The 27,687-nt window shown below is 46.1% G+C and overlaps 1 protein-coding gene across 3 annotated transcripts; it reads left to right on the top strand.

Moving 5' to 3' along the window:
* The first annotated feature begins 3,795 nt into the window (after positions 1-3,795).
* LOC123994640 (zinc finger protein 800-like) lies at positions 3,796-21,620 on the top strand. 3 transcript variants are annotated; one of them, XM_046297484.1, is made up of 8 exons: positions 3,796-4,105; positions 9,740-9,814; positions 10,993-11,167; positions 13,416-13,511; positions 13,834-13,977; positions 14,913-15,256; positions 15,358-17,093; positions 19,171-21,620. In XM_046297484.1, coding segments are annotated over exons 2-8 (2,547 nt in total). In that variant the 5' UTR covers positions 3,796-4,105; positions 9,740-9,763; the 3' UTR covers positions 19,172-21,620. The 3 variants fall into 3 exon arrangements, with proteins under 3 accessions (XP_046153440.1, XP_046153441.1, XP_046153442.1); XM_046297485.1 differs by having other exon boundaries at positions 9,729-9,814; XM_046297486.1 differs by lacking the exon at positions 9,740-9,814.
* The last annotated feature ends 6,067 nt before the right edge of the window (positions 21,621-27,687 follow it).

Genomic DNA, 27,687 nt, shown 5'->3' with positions numbered 1-27,687 from the left:
TGTTTTGTCCTGTCCCTTCTTGATGGAATAACTTCACCCAGGTGCATGATTCAGCATAGCAGGATAGTAATTCCGTGGGAGAATATCAATTATATCCTCCTCGCGTCCTCTCTCCTTGCCTCCTCAATACCCATTTGGATAAGAAGTCAGAGGTCCCACCCCTCTGACCTTCTCCTCCAATGGGTTTTTAGAAGGAGGAAAGGAGAGAGGATGCGAGGAGGATGCAATTGATGTCTTTGTTTCCCGCGGGGGGGCGGCAAGAGATGTACACAATTAATTATGCCTGAAAGAGGGACAGACACCCATACATTTCCATTTACTTGAATTCATCCTCTGTACACTTGCAAAGTCCATTCCCCTCATTCCTGCAAGGGTGGCACTTTTAAAGGCCTACCTAATATAAAAATGGATTGTGCCACATGGACTGGTGCAGTGAGTAAAGGCCAGGGTGGGTGTAGTGCTGATGTTTAGGATATCTTTGAGTCCCCTTGTACACATGACCACAAACGATCACTTGGTATACAGTCTAGTAGGTGAGCCAGAATCCATTTTGAAACCAGACCTGATCATTATGTTGGTGAACAAACACTGGCATCTGGAACTGTGTTCAGCAGGGAGCATCCTTCTGTTCGTAATACATTGCGTGAACAACAAGTCCTGGTGTGTAGGGATGGCTACTACAGAGCTGTGTTCATCCTATTCTTCACAGTAGCCTATCCGTCCACCTGTAAAAAGTTCTGCGCTTATAGACTGTCTAGTGTAGCAACAGGTGCCGCCACATCGCAAGAATTGGTAGGCTTGCTGGAAGGCCTCACAAGAGCCTTTTCTGTTCACTTTTAAAATCAAAAGGGAATAGTTCCTAACTGCCCACAAGTAGGCCTATTTGTGTGTTGTAAAGTGGTTATTATAGCAACACAAATAGAGAAACTAGCGCTCCAAAATGTCAAAAAGATGTCAGTAGGTAAAATGGGAAAGGCAGCTTGCATGTAATTGATGACATAAAAGGTTTCCAACACTATGCAGCATGTCAATGAATTCCGAGGGCTTTCCCCCCCCATCGCAAACAGCATTCTTATGATAATGGTTTAATGCTGGTCCTTTGGTTAATTGTCTGGCCGATAGCGGTGGCCACCTTTTGTTGTAATTCTCACTGGGCCTAAAGGACAGGGTCTGGTCTCGGGGATTATAACTCTAGAGGTCTACTCAAATACCACAACTATATTTTTCAGAAGCCCCAATTTGTAGCCTACGCTAGAAGTTTGTTCCGACTACTTTTAGACTGGTGATTAATACTGTATTATGTGGAAGTAGGCTAAACAATATGAAGGCCTATAATACCTGTTCTACTGAATCTAAAATCATGTCTAAAACACACATCACATGGTGAGATATTGCAGGCCTACAGCCATAACTTGTAGACCTATGTTTGAATGATTAGCGTAATATTATTGCTATTTATGAGTTAATTAAGCGATTAAAGCGTGAGGAGGTGTGGTATATTGCCAATATACCACGGCTAAGGGCTGTTCTTAGGCATGACGCATTGCGGAGTTGCGGACATTAATTTTTACTTCTCTAATTATGTTGGTAACCAGTTTATAATAGCAATAAGGCACCTCTGGGGTTTGTGGTAGATGGCCAATATACCATGGCTAAGGGCTGTAAATCCAGGCACTCCACATTGCGTCTTGTGAAACAGCCCGTGGCCATATACCACACCCCCTCATGTCTTATTGCTCAAATATACCATGGCTGTCAGCCAATCAGCATTCAGGGCTCGAACCACCGAGTTTATAGTGAATAATAGACGATCTTTGCGCAAATCTTCGTGGTATTCGGCCTAGAGTGCACTGTTTGCCATGTCCACATGTTTATTCAGCACGTGATTAGCTAAGCGACATTTTCGGCATTCACGACAGATTGCGGTAACATAGCAACAAAATGCTGCAGCACCTGCGAGAAGGCATTCCATGGAACCTATGAGTAGCCCCGTCTCTCCACCTATTCTAGCTCTTTCACTATTAAGCACACTAGAACATTTAATGCTGAAAATCATATTTTCCTTGATGAATTACCAAATGTTGTAGAAACTTTATTACATTTGAGCAACATTTTATCAATCCATATGGGTAATCCATATTTGGCAAGGTTGCTTTTATGCCAACATTCTACTTGGCTATCCATGAAAACAAAAATTCACAGACTGTGTGCCGGCAACCTGGACACAAGGGTAGACGTAACAGAGTAAAAGTACATCCGTAACACTAGAGTTAGTATGATATGTTACCTTTCATCAGTGGAGGTTGGTGGGAGGAGCTATAGGAGGAGGGGCTCATTGTAATGGATGGAATGGAATTAATGGAATGGAGTCAAACGTGGCCATTACAATGACTCCGTCCTCCTCTAGTTCCTCCCGCCAGCCTCCACTGTGTTTTATATAGAATGTATTAATTTGTGGATGTCCATCATCCCTTTCATACAACATGTTACAAATTACAATTCATACAATATGTTACGAATTTGCTAAATGTATGATATGTTACGAATACCAATTAGTTGTAGCTAATGTTAGCTGGGTTAGCTAGGTGGCTAATGCTATCGTTAGCTAGGCTAGGGGTTAGGGTTAAGGTTAGGGGAAAGGTTAGCTAACATGCTAAGTAGTAGAAAAGTAGCTAAAAAGTAGCAAGTAGTTGCAAAGTTGCTAATTAGCTCAAATGCTAAAGTTGTCCTTGATGAGATTCAAACACACAACCTTTGGGTTGCTAGATTATCCAGTTATATGCCCACCCATCCACCCGACCAACCACCCCATTATTTTTGCCTTTAGTAACCTTCTGTCTTATGTAACCATACCAAACATAACATATCACAATTTGAGTGTCCCGGATTTACTATGTTGTGTCTAGTCTATGAGACCAGGCTGGTGCCGATGCTGGCCATGCGTTATTGCAACCAATATTAACATATCACGACAATTCATAATCTGCATTGACTAATTGTGGCTATGCTGTAGGACTAGTTATGCAATACGAAAATGTAGGCTTATCTAATAGGCTACTGGAATGTTCTAGACTAAACTTTTTTTAATTAAATGAGATTATCAAAAGGGCTGTAGATGATGCGTGCTTTAGGGGAAATCCTGTCTTCCTGTGTATCAAGGGAAATGTTGAAATATATAAATGTATCATTATTATAATATAGGCCTATCTTATCACTTATGAAAGTAATATATTTGATCCTTAATGAAACAAATGAATCACTGGATGTCCAAACTTTTGACTAGTTTTGTGTGTGTATCTAATATATAATATATATATTTCTCATGTCATTGCTTACATGTATGCATAAATAAGACCTTATAGATGCCAAGTCTTGGTCATGATATGAAGCTACTCGTTCACTTCAACCCACAGGTGAACAATTGTAGGTTGCGTTTTGGTGGCAAGATAATTAACTTAGATTTATTGAAATAAATGTTTTTTTTCCTCAAAATTGTGGCATTGTTCTGTTTGCCCTACTATTAAATAAACTCAAAACACAGAAATTATAAATGGCCATGGTGCAACATTTCCAACAGTTCCAAATCATCAGTTTATTATTTTACATTCTGCGTTTAGCGTTTTACGACTTTTCCCAAGGAATAATGCACTTTTATCAACGACAAAAATGCGCAGAAGAGAACAAAACGACCTAACGTTTCGGTTTAATTTGTGTGTCCTGGATTCTGGAAAGCCTGTGCGCGCGCTTAGTAAATGGAGCACTAAACGGCCTGAATTTGGCAACAGTGTTCCTCGATCACGAGGGGGGGGGGGGTCAACTATTCCTCTCCTACCCCCCAAAGTGCCAACGAGACTGGCATTTATAAAGAAAAGTAGAAGTGCTGCACCTTTGCGCAGCGGCCGCCTTTAGCTGAACGGTCCCCTCTGAGTGCACAAAGGCAGCTGCTGGAGGAACTGTTCAGTGCGAGAGACGAGCGCTGAGAGGCGTAATAAACAACCCCCGGCTAGCTACAGACAGGGACGCGGACTCGAAGTCGCTCCCCGGCCCAAGCCCGTAGCTTTACTCCGTGAAACCGGATTCCATCGTCAGGTTAAGACTTATACAGGTAAGAACTATTCTTAACACATTTATATTCGCCCTAAATGTCTAATCGAAGACCTGGAACGCGTTATGGAAGCGTAAAAGCCCTCGCCTTGGCTCCCCGAACGTGGTTGTTTTTGCAGAAAATGGCGTCATCGTTCTCTTGTTCTGCCTGTCCATGGAGGGGAGAGGAATTGGTTTCGGCGACTCAAACTCGCCCTTAAATAATATTTCCAGGGCCTCAAATACGATGATAGTTACAACTAGATGTATTTAGTCATATTTCATTGCTAAAATTAGATTTGTTGGTAAAAATCTAGTCGTTATAAAGACGCGCAAAGCCGGAAGGGTCACCGGTCTGTGCGCCAAGCTGCTTCTTGGAAAAGGTGGCACAGAGCCGCAAAGCGCAGCGTTTTACATTCGTAATATCGTCCACTCGGGAGAGTCTTTACAAAGCCAAATATCTGAGAGTGGTTTAGGGATTTCCCTAAAATGGTGATGGATGTGTTTATGTGAGTGTTGTACGTTCTCGTTGTATTTATTTTGTATGGGTTAGCCCGTTTTTACGCCGCACTCCCCTGCCATGCTGCAAAATGTAGAAGGGGCCTCTCTCTTTTACGGCTTGAAAGGTGCATTTTGTACTTGGCTTCTGCTTTGATCAAGTTAAGCTGGTCTTTTGTTGCTCAACATACTGGCGTTTTGAGGCTGACAATATAACCGTGTAAAGGAGATTTTCGGGGATAATGAGGCAATGCAAATCGTGCCATGAGAACGGTAAAATGCCCTGCGCTCTGGCTTCCAGATTGCCAGTGAGGACAGCCTGAATAAAATGGTCCTTTGGAACATCACGTAGTTTGCACTAAACTGGGAAAGTTCAGTGCTGCGCAACGATATGCTGCGTTGCACATATCTATGGAAGCCCATTCCCACAATGTCAACAGGCGGCCTTACTATCTCAACATTTCAAAATACTATACACAACAAATGAGATAGTATCTGAACAATTGGATATTTCAATATGTTCAGCTACTAATTCGAAATAGGCCTAAATAAATCAACATTTTGAGATGCTAAGTTGACATTTCGAGATAGATCCCGAGGCCTATATAGAATGATTCTTAGAAGAAAAAGTTTTATTTTACACACACACTGGATAGGTGCAGTGAAACGTTTTACAGGGTCAGCCATAGTAGTACAGCACCCCTGGAGCAAATGAGGGTTAAGTGCCTTGCTCAAGGGCACATATTGTTCACCTTGTCTGCTTGGGTGTTCAAACCAGTGACCTTTCAATTACTGGTCCAAAGCTCTAACAGCTAGCGTATGTGCTGCGTGATCTGGTAGGCAAACCTAAATAGGTAAAACTCTGGACCCTAGTTGTAGGGTATGATCTGGTAATAAATCAACTGTAAAACAGTTTTATATGGGCTATGATGGGACTAATCAGGTCATGTGTTTTTTTATTATATTTTTTTAAACTTTGGGCCCTAGTGAGGATGAAACTATCAAAACGCTGTCAAACTGCAGCAACCTTGTACTTGTTAAGATGAATTATGTATTTTTTAAATGAACTATGGGAAGTCCTTTACACAGACAAACACAACTGCAATTGGACAATACAACGAACAGGGTTGCATCATGTAGCCCTTTTCATGTGTAATTGAAAAGTTAATCACACATCACATTCCAATCAATCATTTTGAATTGAAAATGTCTAGGTAGCCTAGCCAGCTAAAGTTTGCATATTAACCAAATGTGTGCTGTGGTGGTGGTTGTTATCAGTACCCACTGGGCACAGACGTCAATTCAACTTCTATTCCATGTTGGTTCGACGTCATTTCAACGGTGTTGATTCGACCAGCGTGTGCCCAGTGGGTAGGCTACAGTTGATCAGACTGAACCACCGAGGAATTGTGCAAAAGTTGACAAATCATGAGGCAAATCAGTCTAAACAACAGTAGGCTACTTTGTCCCATCTTTTCAGTGCTTTTTTTGTGCAATATTTGTTATTAAACCAAATCAAAAGTGATAAGCAAATGCCAGCTGACCATTAGCTTGCTGGTGTCCCTGCTGTTCCGGTCTCTGCAACGTGGATAGATGGAAATCGCCACACAATGCAACAAATAAAGAAAAATGACCTATATATGTATGATCTACCTCAAAATGTTGATGTAGGTATCTCTCAAAATGTTGAGATGGTAGACTTTAAAAAAATGTTCGGTGGCGGGAACGGGCTTCCATATATATCGGCAGCTGCTGAAACCACCTGTGTTTCGCCACAATATTTTTGGGGCGAACCTTTTGTAAATACTTGGGTACTTTTGGAGAAAGGAGCACACAATACAGTATTCATGCAGCCCTTTATCCGGGCGGCCGTATGGTCTATGTATGAATGCAGTCCCAAGTTCCACTCGCTGGCTGCCCTGCCCTCCTCTCGATTGTCAGCTGCATGCGTCCTAGCAGAACGTAGCCAAGTGCTGGCTACCATAGATCCACGTTTACCGAGGCCACTCGCTTTCCATGTCTCGTGTACACATCGCATAAGTCGCCGTGTCATTTCGCGCAGATTGTAATGCAATTGTGTTGATTGTGCCATCATATTCAAAACGTAACAATATCCTGACTGGCTACTGCACCCGTTCGCTCTCGGTGCACAATTTATTAAGTTGGGCTGGCGAGTTATGCAACGAATCCTAACATAATATGCTGGCTAGTGGCTATTGGCATCGCCACATCTCCCAGCACGGGGGCAGGGGGGGATGTTATAGTTTTAAATGCGGGGTGAATAGTCATCCAGCCACACTGAATTAGATATGTCAAATTTGCAATTCACAAGTGGCATTTGCGTCACAGCCCGCGGCCCTCGCACGCCCATGGGATATGGAGTTGCTAATGGAGACTGCTACCCGCTGAAAGATAACTGTGAACCAAACGCCAACAATCAATGCGCGCTTGCTAGTGGAGACGAGTTGCAATTGGAGATGAAATTGAACAGTGTAGGCATCGTTTTATGGTGTTTTATTTTACGGAATGGCAAAATTTCTTCCCCCTTTGCGTGGAATGCGTAAGGGGATGGTGGCTGGCAGGCTCACAGGGACTTTTGTTAGTCAGCGAGGGCAGTTCACTTCGTCCCTCATGTTTGACGAGACCCATTGTGGAGTCGCTGGTGTCGATATCTCGCGACTTCTCAAAATATGGGTATATTTTTCCACAGTATGGTAAACGTACATTTTGTTCGACCGTAAAGCCCTTACGAATAGCGCATACATAAAATTCTAGATAATGAATCATACAAATAAGGCATCCTTTCTGATTAAAGCGGGGGAAAAGCAGTGCCATTTCTGGTTTCGTCCCGAGTGGGGCGTATTGTCCAACTGAACGCTTGGTTTTGTTATTGCGCCCCGTTGGGCACTGCGCATGTTAGTTACACTTGTCTCGGGTGATTTTCTGCTTTCAAACAAAAAGTAGTATTTTATTTTCTCATCGACTTTAATGAAAATCACCTGAATGCATATTAATTTGACCGTTTTTAGCATGTGGAGATATTTAGGTAATGTTGGGTTACGTGGGTTATGCTTTTAAAGTATATGCCTCTACAGTGCCCACTTTAGAAACGGATTTCTAGCCCATTTTAAGAAGACTAGCCGAGGGCAAGAGAAAGTATGCCTATATAAAGCTATTATGATGTATATTTTTTTGTCAAATTCTTCTTCAGATGAATTAAAACGATCAGGAGAGGGTCGCCTAACAACTGAATGTAAACATCCCAAGGCCAGCCTATTGTTATGGTCAGATAGGGTTTAGATTGAGGAAGTTGAGAATCACTCACTATAAGGGCAGACCTGCGTTATGATGTGCTGGTGGTCTGTCTAGTGGGTGTGATTATGAGGGCAGCAGCCAGTCTCCATGTGAGGTTATGGTGTGCTGGTGGTCTGTCTAGTGGGTGTGATTATGAGGGCAGCAGCCAGTCTCCATGTGAGGTTATGGTGTGCTGGTGGTCTGTCTAGTGGGTGTGATTATGAGGGCAGCTGCCAGTCTCCATGTGAGGTTATGGTGTGCTGGTGGTCTGTCTAGTGGGTGTGATTATGAGGGCAGCAGCCAGTCTCCATGTGAGGTTATGGTGTGCTGGTGGTCTATCTAGTGGGTGTGATTATGAGGGCAGCAGCCAGTCTCCATGTGAGGTTATGGTGTGCTGGTGGTCTATCTAGTGGGTGTGATTATGAGGGCAGCAGCCAGTCTCCATGTGAGGTTATAGTGTCTCACACGGGTTACAACGTGAACCAAGGCATCCGTTCTTTATTCCAGCTCTTATACACTCATCCCTTTTACACACAGAAATAATTGCTGTGAACTTTTCCCGTCATTTCTTCATTCAATCATGTTCACTGCCTTGCTGCAGGAGTCTCGTGCAGGTGTGGGTTCAGTACTTTCACATCAGTGTACATCTTATCAGACCACGTTAAAGGGGCAATCTGCAGTTCAAATAAATAACACATCGATGACCCCCGCCACGGATTCGGTAAATAGCTTAGGGATAGGGCTGGAGAAATGTGACCACTCTTAAAATCATAAACAAAGCTATAGGTGCAAGGACTGACCATCCATGAGAACAACATTTGTTTGTAGTTTTAACCATGTTTTGAAGCTATACCGTGTTTGTCTACGAAACATTGTTAACTAGCGTAAAACGAGCGTATATTTTGGTTTCTGATGGGGTAAGACAATTCAGCCAACTACGGTCATGAGATAATTGAGTTGTATTCTTCAAGAATCAATGGGGCACTTGTATGTCATGAATTTTAAAAGCAAAAAACTAAATAATGATGTAGCAATCACAGATTTCCCGTTTTAAAATGACTCTCTGGTGAGTTTGTTCTGGTAGCAGTGTCTGTCTCTACAGGCCCACTGATAAATACACACTTCATCATATTACCTGAGTAGGAACAACTACTTCTGGCTCTGTCTCCATGGAAACGCCCGCGCGTGTTACCAAGTCTTCGCCACCAGGTCACCTCTCTGATGATAGCTGCATGTTTTCTGATTGAGCCTCACGACTTTGGGTTGACTCCAGTGATACCCGGCCGTCCGTTCTGATGCTGTCAGAGAGCATTACCGCTGAGCCCTTCATTGAACATGCTCTCGTGTTTCTCCCCGCTCTGAGACGGCGATGACCATCTTCCTCCTAATGCATTAGGCTATAGGTTTGTAAAGAATAGAAATCTGAAAACCTAGTTTTGATCGAATCGGTGCAAATTGAGGACCGGTTCACCGACTTAACCAAAACATTTGCAAAGTGCCTTGCGGTCACCCAAAGTGAGTCAGCAAGCACTAGCACGGTGACCAGGAAAAACTACCTGGAAGGGAGTTAGAGAGGAACCAGACTCGGGACAGGGGGGGTTGACTCTTCAGGGGTGGTATATGGGTTTGGGCTGTTTCTGATAGAGAGACACACACACTCTTTACTTGGAATAATACATGAAGACTTGGAAGTGTGCCGACAGTCAGGCAGGTGGATGTGATGGATGGAACTGCACTAGCCTGGGACCACCACTAGAGGGGGCTTTACCTCTGTTTTCACCTCTGTGACGGCATGGAAACATGGTTTGGCGATGATGGGGAAACACGCACACTGAAACATGGGCTCATTCCAGTGTTGTTGCAGGTGTTTGTGTAGAGGGAGAGCAGCATGGTGAAGGCCAAATCCGCTCCGAGGAAGACCTCTCAGCAACACACTAAGGTAGAGACAAGACAGCCCCCCCCGTATATATCCTACCAGTACACAGTCCCAATAGAACCCCAAATATATACTATCCCCTCCTCTCCTAAACAATAGCCCCTCACCCCCAGTGTACTATGTTTATATCCTGACTCCCAATCTACACACTGAGTCCAGGTACCATCCCTCTACTCCTCCCTGTTTCCAGCCCACTCCGTCTTCCCCTTTTCCTTTTCACAGCGTCTGTCATGCAGCAGTTGAATACAGACAGTCATCCTCACTGTTTACTCATCAATCAGTGAGAGAGATGACAAGTTCTCTCTCTCTCCTCAGACTTACAGTGCCTTCAGAAAGTATTCAGAGGGGAGGGGGGAGAGAGAGAAGCCAAGGGTCAGTGTAGAGTCCCTTATCTCTGACAGCCTAGTGTGTGTGTGTGTTAGCTGGGTGTGCTGGGAAACATCTCCATCACCCTGGAGAGAGAAACAGAAAGACAGACAAGGCGAGAGTCTCACCCAGCCAGTAGTGGAACCACCACCCGCCCTTATCAGACCCAACCAAACAATGCCACGTGACACCGCAGGTGTCGAGATCAGCAACACCACTGCTGATCAAATAGCGTTTGGCATAATGAGTCATTAGGTATCTTTACTCAGACCAATTATGCAGCTATAGAGGCGGTTCCGTAGTGCCGTGTGCAGTATTTCTGTCTCCTATATAAGTAGGGTTCTCCCATAACACTTATAGCTTTGGTGTTACACAGGCTAGTAGAGTGTCTGTAGAGTAGTAGAGAGTGTCTGTAGATGTACAGGTAACCGCCAAAATAAAGGAAACACCAACATAATGTGTCTTATTAGGGCATTGGGACACCACGAGCAACCAGAACAGCTTTAAACCCCCTGTGCTCCTCTGAGACCTCTTTCAATGTCACTGAGATCTCTTCTTCTAGCCATGGTAGTCAAAATAATGGGCAACTGGTCATTTTTATACATCGCCGTAGGCAAGATGGGATGTTAATTACTTAATTAACTCAGGCGCCACACCTGTGTTGAATTTATCCATACCTCTTTTTCCAACTCTGCACCCCATACCCTCTGTCCCAGTGTTTCCCTGACCATCGTATAGCCCAGGAACGTCTGTGAGGTTTAAAAGGTAAACTTCACCATTCTCTCTCTCTCTGTCTCTGTCTGTCTACGTATCAGAGTTCCAGCAGGATGGAGGTGGAGATGGAGGAGATCCTACAGGACGAGCCCCAACCTGAGCCTGAGAGCCACGTTACCAGAGACCAGTGCTGCCAGACAGACGAGCCCCAGCCCAGCAGCCCTAACCCAATGACTGACCTTAACCCAGGCCCCGACGCAGCCCCCAGGACACCGGGTAAGACTGCCCGCTTGTCTACACCAACCTACCGTTAGTTTGATTGAAGTCCTTCAAACACACTGCGGAGCACTAGATACAATATATTTATTCAGTCATTGTTGGCCAGTCTGTCCTCACTGAGGAGACTGGGAGAGTGGCTGAGGAGAGGGAGAGGAGAGTGATAGAGGAGAGTGATAGAGGAGACTGGAAGAGGAGAGGGACCGAGGAGAGGGACCGAGGAGACTGGAAGAGGAGAGGGACCGAGGAGAGGGACCGAGGAGAAGAGAGGAGAGGGACCGAGGAGAAGAGAGGAGAGGGACCGAGGAGAAGAGAGGAGAGGGACCGAGGAGAAGAGAGGAGAGGGACCGAGGAGAAGAGAGGAGAGGGACCGAGGAGAAGAGAGGAGAGGGACCGAGGAGAAGAGAGGAGAGGGACCGAGGAGAGGGACCGAGGAGAGGGACCGAGGAGAGGGACCGAGGAGAAGAGAGGAGAGGGACCGAGGAGAAGAGAGGAGAGGGGCCGGGAAGAGGAGAGGGGCCGGGGAGAGGAGAGGGACCAGGGCCGGGGAGAGGAGAGGGGCCGGGGAGAGGAGAGGGACCAAGGCCGGGGAGAGGAGAGGGACCGGGGAGAGGAGAGGGACCAAGGCCGGGGAGAGGAGAGGGACCGGGGAGAGGAGAGGGACCAAGGCCGTACAGTACATTAGTGTGGTCTGGTCCAGACTTGACCAAATCTGAATAATCATGGACGACTATTGGGCCGAATGAAGGCCGGTCGGGACCGGACCAAAAATCAACATCCGTGGAGGTTGAAATGAAAGCCGATCCGGAACGTTTCAAAAGAAACAACATCCGTGGACGTTGAAATGAAAGCCGATCCGGAACGTTTCAAAAGAAACAACATCCGTGGACGTTGAAATGAATGCCGATCCGGAACGTTTCAAAAGAAACAACATCCGTGGACGTTGAAATGAAAGCCGATCCGGAACGTTTCAAAAGAAACAACATCAGTGGACGTTAATATGAAAGCCGATCCGGAACGTTTCAAAAGAAACAACATCCGTGGACGTTGAAAGGAAAGCCGATCCGGAACGTTTCAAAAGAAACAACATCCGTGGACGTTGAAATGAAAGCCGATCTGGAACGTTTCAAAAGAAACAACATCCGTGGACGTTGAAATGAAAGCCGATCCGGAACGTTTCAAAAGAAACAACATCCGTGGACGTTGAAATGAAAGCCGATCCGGAACGTTTCAAAAGAAACATCTGTGGACGTTGAAATCAAGGCCACCAAATGTCAACTACTTTTCAATGTCTGCGGACATCCGGTGTCGAAACAAAAACAGACTCTTAGCTTTCATTTGACACTCGCTCCTATTGACCTCTCGTGTTGGTGCTCGTGGCTCCTTTTCCATGGAAAAGCCCTAAAGCAGTATGGCTGAAGCCTGTCCACATCCTTCACGTCAGATGAAGGGGAGGAGAAGAGGAGAGGAAGATATGCTGGAGTATTGACGTGCAGCCGGAGACAGGTGAAGCCTCAGTCCAGGGCCCAATCCCAGATGGACCCCTATGTACTTGTGGAGATCTGAGAGGATTTGACAGGTGTAAGCAATGTGGCAATAGCTTCCACCTCGGATATTTTAGGTGGAAGTTTCACCATATTTCTTAGGGGTCCATTTGGGATTGGAGAGAGAGACCCCACTAACTGTAGCGAACGTGTGAAATATCTGTTGCATCAACTGTCTGTCTGTTGCATAAAACTCTCACACACACACGCATATTTCCTGTTTGTCCGACTCTAGCGGGGCGGAAGGGGTGAACTGGAGTGTATTCATTACGGAAACCGCTAAGAACCAAACGGAAGCAAACTGAGTAAAACTGGGAGGGACCTAACCAAATTATTTGTTTGCGTTTTCCGCTTGGAGTAAACGTTTTGCACACACACACACTCTGACTCTCATTGACACACACGTTGCACCCACCACTGTCATTGTATAGGGGCTGCCACCACTTCTATACTTATATGCCCAGGATCTGGCAGCAAACCCATCCTAGTCACTTCCTATAGGAAATAGCCACTCTCTACACACACACACACACACACACACACACACACACACACACACACACACACACACACACACACACACACACACACACACACACACACACACACACACACACACACACACACACACACACACACACACACACACACTCCATGGCTGAGGGCAGAGTGAAGTGTTGTATTGAAGTGTGTGACCTCTGCAGGGTACTGCGTGGAGCCGGGTGACCCTCCTCTGTTGCAGCTGCAGCTCCAGACCTCCAAGTCTGGCATCCAGCAGATCACAGAGGTCTTCCGCTCAGGTAACATCTAGTCATGCTACTCCGACTGCACCGAGGTCTTTTAATCAGGAATCACGACACAGTCGTACGTTTTGTGATGAAACATGACTCAAGTGCAGCACCTAGCTTCTACTCTTTCAATGTTTGCACATCTGAAGGAAAATAGTGATCGCTCGACCAGCAAACCAAATCTATTTAATCACACCTATTATATTCCTTCCGATATGCAAACACCGAAGGGTTTTAGGCTCTAGGAGTTGATGATGGCCCAGTCCTATTTGTCCTGTCTGTCTGTCTCCGCCAGCGCTCCCTAACACTGCCCCCTGGTGGTGTCTCTGTGTAGGTACTGCCCAGCTGAAGCACATGCTGCTGAATGAGGTGGACACCATCTTTGAGTGTAAGACATGTCGCAGCTTGTTCCGGGGCCTGCCCAACCTCATCACCCACAAAGAGTACTACTGCCTCACCAGACTGTCCAAGCCGGACGGTACGTGGCTACATCTCGCTCTCTTGTTCTCTTGTCTGTCTCTCTCCCTCTTTGTCAATGCTTGTCTCCCACTTAATGCCTATGCTTGTCTCTTTTATTCTGTCACCCACTTTACTCACTCACTCACTCACTCACTCACTCACTCACTCACTCACTCACTCACTCACTCACTCACTCACTCACTCACTCACTCACTCACGGTCTTCGTTGGTCTACACTCACTCTCTCTCTCTCTCTCTCTACATACATTTTTTACATTTAAGTCATTTAGCAGAGGCTCTTATCCAGAGCGACATGTCTCTCCTCCACGTCTCCCTCCCTGTCTCTCCATGGCTTTGTCTCCCTCCCTGTCTCTCCATGTCTTTGTCTCTCTCCCTGTCTTTCCATGTCTTTGTCTCTCTCCATGTCTCTCTCCCTGTCTCTCCATGTCTCTGTCTCTCCCTAATGTAGTTGGTTCCTTTCTCTCCTGTCCTCCTATACTCTAACTAACTAAATTCTCTTTCATGCGCCAGCCTCTGTCTTTGATCCAGCCTCATTAGCCACTACTCTTCCTCTCTGACTTCTGTCTATATGTAGAAATACCAGTCATGTAGAAAATCCTCTTGTTATCTCATCTGTGTATTGAACTACAACGACAAAAAAGACCATGTCTGTGAAAACACAAAGATACATTCAATTGCTATTTAATGATATGGTTGAAACGTGGTTGCTGTTGCCACAATGTGCTCATTACATATCTTATTTGGAAACAGAAGAAATGATGTGTTTTTGTTTCTCCCTTTGGCAAGTTAAAAAATGTTCCTTCTGTCGGAATGTTCCTTAGTGTTGTGACGTATCTAGGCTCAAAACACATCACGTTTGGGAGCAAATATTGGTGTCTGGTTGAAAACGTTATTTTCCTAATGCCTTTCTCTTCCTCCCCCCTGACCTCTTAGATCCAGCGGGCGAGGGTGACAAGCAGAGCGGGGCCATGAAGGACCTCCTGGAGGCCATCTACCCCAGGAAGGACCGGCCGGACTACGTGATGCGCCTGGAGCCAATCCAGACCTCCAATAACGCTGTGTTCCAGTTCATGTCCTCAGAGGAGGAGCTGGCCCACTTCCCCCGGGCTCCACACACCCCTGGAGGGACCCACACACACAGCCCTGAGCCCTGGGGGGAGCAGGGAGGGACGCCGGAGAATGGACAGACTGGGGAGGACAGGAGGAGGAGTGACCAGGAGGAGGAGGAGGGAGGAGAGGAGGCGGCGCAGCCCGAGGAGGAGGGGTCTACGAGCGGGGTGGGTACATACAGGAGAAAGGTTGCAAGCAGACACATGCTCGCGCACACACACACACCAACGCTCACTGTAATACTCTCCCTCTGTCTCTCTCCCCCTAGGTGGAGGACGTTACCATCTCGTGCTGCCTGTGTGGTAAGGACTTCAACTCTCGCCGCAGCATCCGCCGCCACTGTCGCAAGATGCACCAGACCAAGCTGGAGGAGCTCCGGAAGTTCACAGAGACGCGCACCGTTCCCATCAGCCTCCTCTCCATGGTCAAAGGTCGGTCTCGCCCCATGCACACGCCCAGCGGCAAGTCCTGCCCCGTCTGCTTCAAGTCCTTCGCCACCAAGGCCAACGTGCGGCGCCACTTTGACGAGGTGCACCGCGGCCTGCGCCGGGACACCATCACGCCGGACATCGCCACGCGCCCCGGCCAGCCTCTGTCCCTGGAGGCCACGCCTCCCCGCAAGAGCGCCAACTCCTCACCCACGAGAGGTCACACCCCAAAGAGCGGTGGAGCCGCGGCTGCTACCACCCCTCAGCCCCCCAAAAGCTCCACCGCGGCGCCCCCTGCCCCTTCTCTCCTGGCATCGGCCCTGTACAACCTGGCCTCCTGCCGCTGTCTGCTCTGCAAGAGGAAGTACAGCTCCCAGGTCATGTTAAAGAGACACATGCGCATCGTCCACAAGATCTACAATCTCAAGAACCTCAAGAACGCTAGCTCCGTCTCCATGACCACGGCCGCAACCACGGCGACCAACAAAAACAACAGCAGCAAAACAGCGACCAACACTGACAGCACCCCTAGCAACAGAACCCCTATCAACAGCCTGAGCGTGAAGGAGGAGGCGGTGGAACCCTGGGACGACCCCGACTCCAGCCCCGCCTCGACGCCAGGCGACACGGACGGGAGGGACACGGACAGGAAGGGCGTTGCCGTGGCAACCAAGGCAGGTCAAAAGATCAAAGAGGAAGAGGGTGGCGGCAGCCCCAAGACATGGACTCGTTCCACGTCCATCAACAGCACCGGTGGTACTAGTAGTGGGACTCTTGGGAGACCCCCTCAGAAGCTCTCGGTGGGTTTCGACTTCAAGCAGCTGTTCTGCAAGCTGTGCAAACGTCAGTTCAGCTCGCGCCAGAACCTCACCAAGCACATCGAGCTGCACACGGACGGCACGGACATCTTCATCAAGTTCTACCGCTGCCCGCTCTGCCGCTACGAGTCCCGGCGCAAGCGCGACGTCCTGCGCCACGTGACGGTGGTGCACAAGAAGTCGACGGGCTACCTGGCCAAGATCGTGCCCAAGCTGGAGTCGCGTGCGGTCAAGCGGCCGGCTGAGGTGGTCCTCAACTCTGCCCCCAATGCCAACAACAACAAGAGAGGAGGAACAACGGTCAAGGAGGAGGTGAATGGGTGCCACTCGTCTCCCCCTACGCCCCCGGTCACACGCAAACAGGAGCTCCTCAACAACTCCTCCTACCCAGTCACACGCAAACAGGACCTCCTCTCCTCCACCTCCTCCACTCCGGTCACTCGCAACCAGGAGAGACAGGAGAGGCAGCAGGAGGCCCAAACCGGGTCACCTGTCTCCCGTAAGAACGACAAACAACTCCCCGACACCTCCGCCCCGACGCCCCTCCACACGCGTCAGGAGAGCAGCAGTAGTACAGAGGTGCGTGTCACCAAGAACTTCTCGCTCCACGCGTGTGACGTGTGCGGCCGGGCCTTCGCCAAGAAACTCTACCTGGAGTCCCATAAGAGGAGCCACCGGAATGCCACGCCACCGGTCAGCACGCCGCCCAGCGGCGCCAGGGCTAAGGGGGTCAGCACTCGGTCCAAGGCACTGCTCTGGTGAGCCTCACTACACATATGGTTGTCTTTGTCGATATCTTGTTGTTGAGAGGAACTGTTCTGTGTGATATGGGTTGTTATGAGAGAGAGAGGGAGGGGTGGGGGCGGACTAATAGAGATGGAGCCAGGAGAGTGGGGTTGGGGCGATATTACATCTATTGACGATGATCGACAGCCTATTTGAACTTGGTTTAGCCTATTTGAACTTGACTGGGGGGTGCACAGCAGGGCACCACACGGAGTGACCTACCGAGTAATATCCTATTCCGGGTATAGCCTAGTTCAATATGTTATATAGAGTGGAGAAGTCCTCCAAATATTGTTTCTCTCCGTCTCTTTTGCCCTCAGAACAGCCTCAATTCATCAGGGTATGGGCTTGACAATGTGTCGAAAGCATTCTACAGGGATGCTGGCTCATCTCGACTCCACAGTTGTGTCAAGTTGGCTGGTTGTCCTTTGGCACCTGCTACCATACCCCTGTTCAAAGGCACTTAAATATGTTGTCTTGCCCATTCACCCTCTGAATCCTTCTTTAACCTGTCTCCTCCCCTTCATCGACACTGATCGAAGTCACCCAGATTCAACTGGTCAGTATGTCATGGAAAGAGCAGGTGTTCTTAATGTTTTGTACACATTACATGACAGCTAGTCCTCATCTATCTTGCTGTTTCTTTTGGCTGTATTCCCATTTCGACAGGCTCTGCATAATGCTTTGGGCTCGGCTACGCTTTCATCTCAAAAAGTTGTTTGAATAGCCTAAGAAACGTAAGTAGCCGGGGTAATAATGAGGGAGAACAAATATAGAGAAATGGGAATACAAATATAGAGAAATGGAATGACGAGTTGAATCGAGTTTAAGCTTACGGAGGAAGAAATAATTTGTGCGACGCAGAGAAATCCGTTCGACGCCAATCCTCCTGCTCGTTGAAGTTACGAACCGTAGCCGATTTTCCCAAATGTTCGAAACAGCCTAAGAAGGTGAGTTAAAAGGTTAGTTAATGGAAGTGGGAGTCTATAGGCAAGGGCTATTCTCGGTCACAGCTTTATGAGATCGAACCAACAATATTAAGAGAGGAGGACGTGCCAAATAGAGCTGACGTTATCCAGGTCTGAAGAGGACAGACTTTGCTTCTTTTCCTGCCCGTTATTTAGAACCAAACTACGGCAAGACAGCCTGATCAGTTGACTGTCACTGTGCTCCAACCCATTCCATGCCAAAAGCTCCACCAGACAATAATATTAGAATTTTTTTTCCCGCACTCAGCCTCTGCCCGGGCTTTCCGCAACATTATCTTACGTCATGATTCGTCCAGTTGTAGCATGTGATTTCGCGCTATAGCCCAACGGGGGATTTTTAGTGTTCTTTAGGGGGGTTGGGGGGGCTTTGTCCAATAGGCGGCGATACCATCGTATATCACAATGTTTTATGAGTACAGATGTCCTCAAGCTTCCTCCTCTCTTCACTCACTCTGTCTAGTAAAATATGGATTGTGTAGCCAGGCCCGGATATGAGGCCGAATCCGTCCTCCTCCAGGTTTACTCCCCCGGGCTCTGTGTGGTCTGTCTGAGGATGAGCCTCTTTAGCTGTGATTAAACTAACCCCACCACTGTGTGTGTGTGTGTGTAGCTCAGTGTCAGTCACTGTGTGTGTAGCTCAGTGGGGTGTCAGGAGACCACAGAGAGGGGAAGAACATTCTCTTTTTAACACATTACACATCATTTAAACCCTTTGGTCAGTCTGCTACGACACACACACACACACACACACACACACACAGGCTGATTCAGGTGTCACGTCTCTTCCAGAGAGTTGAACTTGTTTTCTCCCCCGGATGACTGACGACTGACGGTTTCAATCAAAGGGAGCGTGCACAGACACCTGATTAAAGTGTGTGTGAGAGAGTGTCCAGACAGACAGTTGATTAGTGTGTTTATGTCTGGGAGGAGGCTGGTCGTTGGGGTAGTGATACAGCAGAGGAGAGAGCACAGAAACCGTGTTTAAACCTGCTCTAATTGACTGGCGAGCGCCTTCTAACCGCTGCTGTTCTCTCTCTCTCTCTCTCTCTCTCTCTCTCAGATCCCCAGTCCCGTCTCACTCCTGGTTCTTGGGAGCCTCCATCCTGAGAGGAGAGACTCAACGGATGAAAGAGCACCGCTAACGATGATGAAGAAAGTAGCTGGGCTGGGAAAGTGGTGCAAGCGAAACAGAGAGAGAGAGGGAGGAGAAGGGGTGAAAGAAGGAGAGACTTCACATCTAAGGGACCAAAAGTATTGTTGGAACCCCACACTGGAAGGAGGGATGGGAGCCAACGTGATGCCAGAGGAGTGGAGTCAGTGGACACTAGGAGCCATCTGCGGAGGCACTGATGCTATCACACTGCTGTGTGTAGGTTACCATCATTGTATGTACATGTAGATCCATATATATATATATATATACACCTCTGAACCTGGTCTAGACTTGAGCCTGTATAAACCTTAGGGGTGGGGAGAGAAGAGAAGAGGGCAGGGTTGGGAGCGCTCTTAGCACACCATAGATGTCCCATATCTGACCAGTAGAGGGTGCTCCAGTTCTGCTTTATAGGATTAGACTTTAAGGTAGGGCTCTCCAACCCTGTTCCCGGAGAGCTATCCTCCTGTATGTTTTCACGCCAAACCCAGTGGTGTCTTACCTGATTCATCTTATCAACTAGCTAATTATTAGAATCAGGTGTGCTAGATTAGGGTTGGGGTGAAAAACCTACAGGACGGGTTGGAGAGACCTCCCCATGTGTATGCTGTGAAGTTGGCCCAGCCAGAGCCAGCAGTAGTGATGTTAGTGGTTTTATTTCCTCAACTCATAGTAAGCTATCCATCCACTGGGAAGGACTCCATATGAACTCAGTTCATCCAGATAGGCTTGAGTTTTTCTGGCATTCCAAGAGATATAGTTTGGGTGATTATCTGACAGAGAAAGACAAGTCGATAGCTGACTAGCGATACTCTGGCACATTGAAGAGACGGTGACCGATTGATTGATTGATTGATTGAGTGGCTATGGCTGTGTTTAAACAGGCAGCCCACTTCTGACTTCTTTTTTTTTCTCGCTAGTTGGACTTTTGACCAATCAGATCAGCTCTGAAAAAGCTCTGATAGGCAATTCTCGTGAAACTGTAAAAAAAATGATTTAAAGTGTAATTTTTCACAGAATTTCCTCTTGAATCATTGAGATTAGGATCTGTGCTTATCTATTTCATAATTATTCGACTTTTTTAAATCAGATATTATGCATTTTGACTAGACTTTTCACAAAACTCTCATTACCGTAACAGTTTTTGAAGTCCCAAAAAGTTATATATATTTATAATATTTGTTAATATTGCTCCCCTAATGACAAGGCCTGAGTTAAGCATAACACTGAAAATGTAAATATTGCAAATGAAATTGTTCAGTTATTATAAAATTAAATCAGACTTTCCAATTTGAGCTCTTTAGCTGATTCGGTAATTACAGTAATGAAACGCGTCCTCAGACAGACACTGTTTGTATGTATTGTATGTAATATTATAGTTTAATGTAAATTTCAACTACTAATCCATTTTTATGATTTATGGACAAATGCATGATATATGTACAGCAACATATTTTGTGTTAGGTTTTCTAAAGAACATTTATAATCACCTGAGAATTTAATCCGGACACATTTCGGAAATTAGAATTTGGGGTGAAAATGTACAAAATTCAGGGAAAATGTTACCTTTCCAATAACTAGATATCTTAGTCCTCAGAATGATAGTTAATTTTTGCAGATGCATCATGGTTTTGTAGCTCAATTTGCTACAGACTTTAAAAAAAAAATGGTTTCATGAAAACCATGATGCGAAAAGATCCGATTGGTCAAGAAATCAATTAGTGAGGGGGGGGGGGGGTAGAATCTGAATTATGTCTTGTTCAGTCAGAAAGCCTTGGCACAGTAGAAAAGAAACAGACCAAATTGTATTTTTCTAACGGAAAAGCTTGTTAAAATATCATATGGATGGTATAAACAATAGATATATTGGCAGATGTATAGGTGATGTATAGTTTTTGTTTCAATCTCCCTGAAAAGTAGATATATTGTATAGCCTACTGTTGGTTGCATATGCTCCAGTATCTCTGAATAGTGAGACATTTTGTTTTCCTCTATTTGTTCAAAGCACTGAAGAATTTGTTACGTTCAGACTCTCACTCATACGACTGTGTCAAAACCAGATGATGAAATGGCGTAGGGAGTTTTCTTTCTTTCTTTAAAGGAGAAGATGTGTGTTTTTGGCGACCGAGAAGAAGGGAAATGAAGTGATTTTCCTTTTCATGACTGATTTTCCTTACTGGTCCTCTACATTCAGATATAAAAGAGTGGAGACATTTTTCCAGGCCTACTAGCTGACCTGAAGCACCTCCGTAGGATAAGGAGAAGAGTAGATCAGTTAGGTTTTCTGTTGAAAATAACGTAACCCATTAATCCATCTGGAAGAAATCAACTGTTACCCCAATAATAAACAGCCCAAAAGGAAAATGTGTTCTTGTGTTTTTATTTTGTAGTTGTGAAATTGACATTTCCACCAGTATTTCAGCAAGAATCAATTGAGATAATCAAACCCTCAGCATTTGTCAGGAAAGCTGTGAATTAACTATTCAGTTCATGGTTATTCCATTTGAACTAGTTATAGCCCCCCCCCCTGTCTCAAACCCAGGCCATATTATGCAGCTTTGCTTGTCATGGGGCCTACACACACACACACCTCATTAATTCATTATGACGGTGTTATGATACTGTTGTTTTTTTAGAAATGATGGCTTCTACGGTTGTGGCTAGCACATCTCCATCTAGTTGTCGCGTCAGGGACAACTGGAGAATTTAGCTAAGCCTAACCCTTTTCCTAACCTTGATCTAATTCTCTTAACCTGCTACATTAGTTCTCCTAACCTGCTGTGTTAGTTCTCCTAACTTACTTTAAGTCCATAGCTGAACTCCATCTAGCCACAATCGTAGAAGCCACCAATTCAGAGAAAGTAGGCTATACCAGGGGTTAAATTGGTTCAGGTTCTGCCAGGACCTATGATCCAAATGAGAGCCAGGCGGAGCTGAGACACAGTACCTTTTTTATATTTATTATCTATGTAATTTTTCTCAGCCAACGACACGATTAAGCAACAGCAAAATCATACAACCCCATATTATAATAGTTTGCCTATTCAATTGGTCAGCTTTTGCATTCTATTTGGAAAAATAATATTCCTCTCAGTGCTTTCAAATTGCAGGTGGCGCCCAGGGAGAGAAACATGCATTCTCAGTCATTGTAGCCTTCAACATTCTTAATGCAGTCGTGGAAAAACACCTTTGAAAGTAGTTAATGGCCACTCTTAAAAGAGGAAGATTATAGGGCATTCTAGTGGTGAACTTCACCGTTGGCACATTTATTTTAAATAATAAACAGAAATACTTTATTTACATAATTCAGACACTTTGCCGAACTGAGCAATCGGGGGAGAAGGGCCTTTAGTTAGGGAGGTGACCAAGAACCCAATGTTCACTCTGACAGATCTCCAGAGTTCCTCTGTGGAGATGGGGGATCCTTCCAGAAGGACAACCAGCACTCCACCAATCAGGCTTTTATGATAGAGTTGCCAGACGGAAGCCACTCCTCAGTAAAAGGCACATGACAGCCTGCTTGGCGTTTGCCTAAAGGCTCTCAGACCATGAGAAACAAGATTCTCTGGTCTGATGAAACCAAGATAGAACTCTTTGGCCTGAATGTCAAGTGTCACTTCTGAAGGAAATCTGGCACCATCCCTACAGTGAAGCATGGTGGTGGCAGCATAATGCTGTGGGGATGTTTTTCTGCAGCAGGAACTGGGAGACTAGTCAGGATCGAGGGAAAGATGAACGGAGAAAAGTACAGAGATCCTTGATGACAACCTGCTCCAATGCGCTCAGGACCTCAGACTGGGGTGAAGATTAATCTTCCAACAGGACAACGACCCTAAGCACACAGCCAAGACAACGCAGGTGTGTCTTTGGGACAAGTCTCTGAATGTCCTTGAGTGGCCTATCCAGAGCCCGGACTTGAACCCGATCTAATATTTCTTTAGAAACCTGAAAATAGCTGTGCAGCGAAGCGCCCTGTCCAACCTGACAGAGCTTGAGATGTTCTGCAAAGAATAATGGGAGAAACTCCCTAAATGCAGGTGTGCCAAGCTTGTAGCCTCATCCCTAAGACTCGAGGCAGTAATCGCTGCTAAAGGAGCTTAAACAAAGTACTGAGTAAAAGGTCTGAATACTTATGTAAATGTAATATTTTATTTTTAACAAATTTGCTAACATTTCTAAAAAACTGTTTTGCTTTGTCATGGGTAGGGTTTGGGGCTTTGTCATGTGTAGATTGATGAGGGCAAAAAAATCATCCATTTTGGAATAAGGCTGGCTGTAACATAACCAAATGTGGAATAAGTCAAGAGGTCTGAATATTTTCTGAATGCACTGTATATGGGTTAGCGTTAGGTAAGGTTAGGGGTGAGGGTTAGCATTAGGTAAGGGTAGGGTTAGCATTGGGTTAGGGTTATGGTTAGTGTTGGGTAGGGGTTAGGGTTAGCATTAGGTAAGGGTAGGGGTTATGGTTAGTGTTGGGTAGGGGTTAGGGTTAGCGGTCAGTAAAGGTAGGGTTAGCGTTGGGTTAGGGTTAGCATTTGGTTAGGGTTAGCATTGGTTTAGGGTTAGCGTTAGGTTAGGGTTTAGGGTTAGTGTTAGGTAGAGGTAGGGATTACGTAGGGATTAGGGTTAGTGTTAGATAAGGGTAGGGGTTAGGGTTAGAGTTAGGTAGGGGTTAGTGTTAGGTCAGGGTTAGCGTTGGGTAGGGGTTAAGGTTAGGGTTTAGGGTTAGAATTAGGTTAGGGTTTAGGGTTAGCGTTAGGTAATGGTAGGGATTAGGGTTAGCGTTAGGTATGGGTAGGAGTTAAGGGTTAGGCAAGGGTAGGGGTTAGGACTTAGGGTTTAGCGTTAGGTATGGGTAGGAGTTAAGGGTTAGGCAAGGGTAGGGGTTAGGACTTAGGGTTTGCGTTAGGTATGGGTAGGAGTTAAGGGTTAGGAAAGGGTAGGGCTTAGGACTTAGGGTTAGTGTTAGGTAAGGGTAGGATTTAGGGTTAGCATTAGGTAAGTGTATGGGTTACGGTTTAGGGTTAGCCTTAGGTAAGGGTAGGGTTTAGGGTTAGCTTTGGGTTAGGGTTTAGGGTTAGCATTCGGTAAGGGTAGGGGTTATCGTTAGGTAAGGGTTTAGGGTTAACATTAGGTAAGGGTAGGGGTTAGCGTTAGGTAAGGTTAGGGGTAGGGTTAGCGTTAGGTTAGGGTTAGTGTTAGGTAAGGTCAGGAGTTAGTTTAGGTAAGGGTAGGATAGGGGTTAGGGTTAGCGTTAGGTTAGGGTTAGTGTTAGGTAAGGGTAGGGTAGGGTTTAGTGTTAGGTAGGGGTTAGGGTTAGCGTTAGGTAAGGTTAGGGTTATTGTTAGGTAGGGGTTAGCGTTAGGTAAGGTTAGGGTTAGCGTTAGGTAGGGGTTAGCGTTAGGTAAGGTTAGGGTTAGCGTTAGGTAGGGGTTAGCGTTAGGTAAGGTTAGGGTTAGCGTTAGGTAAGGTTAGGGGTTAGTGTTAGGTAAGGTTAGGGTAAGGTTAGGGTTAGCGATATGGTAGGGTTAGTGTTAGCGTTAGGTAAGGTTAGGGGTTAGCGTTAGGTAAGGTTAGGGTTAGAGTTAGGTAGGGTTAGGGTTAGCGTTAGGTAGGGGTTAGCGTTAGGTAAGGTTTAGCATTAGGTAAGGTTAGGGGTTAGTGTTAGGTAAGGTTAGGGTTAACGATATGTAGGGTTAGTGTTAGGTCATTTTAGGGTTAGGTAAGGTTAGGGTTAGTGTTAGGTAAGGTTAGGGGTTAGTGTTATGTAAGGTTAGGGGTTAGTGTTAGGTAAGGGTAGGGTATAGGGTTCGCTTTAGGTAAGGGTAGGGGTTAAGGTTTAGGGTTTGCATTCGGTAAGAGTAGGGGTTAGGGTTAGCGTTAGGTAAGGGTAGGGTTCAGTGTTAGTTAAGGGTAGGGTTTTAGGGTTAGCTTTAGGTTAGGGTAGGGTTTAGGGTTTGTGTTTGGTAAGAGTAGGGGTTAGGGTTAGCGTTAGGTAAGGGTAGGGTTCAGTGTTAGGTAAGGGTAGGGTAGGGTTTAGGGTTTGTGTTTAGGTAAGGGTAGGATTAGCGTTAGGTAAGGGTAGGGTTTAGGGTTAGCGTTAGGTAGGGGTTAGGGTTCAAGGTTAGCGTTAGGTAAGTGTAGGGGTTAGGGTTTAGCAACATACCAAGGATTCCCTATCAGGTGCATCATATCCAGTCATCACTCATGCTGCTTACGCCAAATCCTATCTCTGCCATCAGCATCCTCAGCATGAGGACCCACAATTTGTCGGACCAGGCGATGAGTGGAACCCGGTGTGGTCGTCTGCTGCAATAGCCCATCTGTGACAAGGATCGATGTGATAGCGTTCTGCACACTACTGTTATATTGAGTCGTTATTCGTCTGTTTGTGGCTCGCCTGTTAACTTACACGATTCTTGCCATGCTCCTTCGACCTCTCATCAGTATACACTCAGTTTATTAGGTACACCCATTTAGTACCGGGTCAGAACCCCTTTGCCTTCAGAACAACCTGAATACTCAGGGGAATGGATTCTGCAAGTCGGAAATGTTCCCCGGGGATGTTGGTCCATGCTGAGGCGATGGCATCACACAGTTTCTGTGGCTAAGAAAAGAACGATTGGAAAATAATTGTGGTTCCAACCCCTGCTTTAGAGTGCAACAAAAATAGCATACAAGCTGTTTTTATTATGACTTCTGCAGTGTATGGCCAGATAAATCAAGTCTAGAGCCCTGAGGAAAAAAACGAACATTTTGAAGGCCTCCCCACTTGGCATCAGAGAGATATTTTTGCCGTTTAAAGCTCATTTCTTGTCCATGGGCCAGAGAGAATTTTGCAGTGTAAAGCATAAAGTACAGTGCATTTATGTTCAAAACAACATTCTTAGGTAATACACGAATTGAGTTGATCACTGGTGTCAGAGGAGGCTGGTGGGAAGAGCTATAGGAGGATGGGCTCATTGGAGTCAAAGATGTTGTTTCCTTCCAGCCATTACAGTGAGCTGTCCTCCTATAGCTCCTCCCCCTAGCAGCCTCTGTTTAATGTGGCTACCAATATCTGTGTGAACCAGGCCAATGTTGTGCATCTATGGGTTAAATATTTAATTTGGTTGAAAAATATTACATTATGTTGTGTTTGCGCCCTCAAATTTTTTTCCTTGGACTCCTTGCCCAAAATTCATTCAACTTGTTGTTTCTAGGTATATTCATAAAAAATGTAAACGTTTTATACACATTTACATTTACATTTAAGTCATTTAGCAGACGCTCTTATCCAGAGCGACTTACAAATTGGTGCATTACACACTGAGTGTACAAAAGAAATAGGAACACCTGCCTTTTCCATGACAGGCTGACTTGGTGAATCCAGGTGAAAGCTATGATCCCTTATTGATGTCACTTTTTAACCTGTCTCCTCCTCTTCATCTACAATGATTGAAGTGGATTTGATTAAGGAATTTAAAGGCTTTTGTTTAGCCTTTTAGTTTATTAGGTACATCACCCCGATCAGGAAAATGGTTCGCTCGTACAGAGTGAGTGAGTCACGTGACCGTGGCTTACTTTACAAAGCAGCCAGACAGGCAGTGTGTCAAATTGGAGGGCATGCTGTCCGGTCCTCTGGCAGTCTCTATGGGGGTGCCACAGGGTTCAATTCTCGGGCCGACTCTTTTCTCTGTGTATATCAATGATGTTGCTCTTGCTGCGGGCGATTCCCTGATCCACCTCTATGCAGACGACACCATTCTATATACTTTCGGCCCATCATTGGACACTGTGCTATCTAACCTCCAAACGAGCTTCAATGCCATACAGCACTCCTTCCGTGGCCTCCAACTGCTCTTAAACGCGAGTAAAACCAAATGCATGCTTTTCAACCGATCGCTGCCTGCACCCGCATGCCCGACTAGCATCACCACCCTGGATGGTTCCGACCTTGAATATGTGGACATCTATAAGTACCTAGGTGTCTGGCTAGACTGCAAACTCTCCTTCCAGACCCACATCAAACATCTCCAATCGAAAATCAAATCAAGAGTCGGCTTTCTATTCCGCAACAAAGCCTCCTTCACTCACGCTGCCAAGCTTACCCTAGTAAAACTGACTATCCTACCGATCCTCGACTTCGGCGATGTCATCTACAAAATGGCTTCCAACTCTCTACTCAGCAAACTGGATGCAGTCTATCACAGTGCCATCCGTTTTGTCACTAAAGCACCTTATACCACCCACCACTGCGACTTGTATGCTCTAGTCGGCTGGCCCTCACTACATATTCGTCGCCAGACCCACTGGCTCCAGGTCATCTACAAGTCCATGCTAGGTAAAGCTCCGCCTTATCTCAGTTCACTGGTCACGATGGCAACACCCATCCGTAGCACGCGCTCCAGCAGGTGTATCTCACTGATCATCCCTAAAGCCAAC

This window comes from Oncorhynchus gorbuscha, linkage group LG14 (genome assembly GCF_021184085.1).
Source record: "Oncorhynchus gorbuscha isolate QuinsamMale2020 ecotype Even-year linkage group LG14, OgorEven_v1.0, whole genome shotgun sequence".
Taxonomy (NCBI): domain Eukaryota; kingdom Metazoa; phylum Chordata; class Actinopteri; order Salmoniformes; family Salmonidae; genus Oncorhynchus; species Oncorhynchus gorbuscha.
This window is presented reverse-complemented; position numbering and strand designations above follow the sequence as displayed.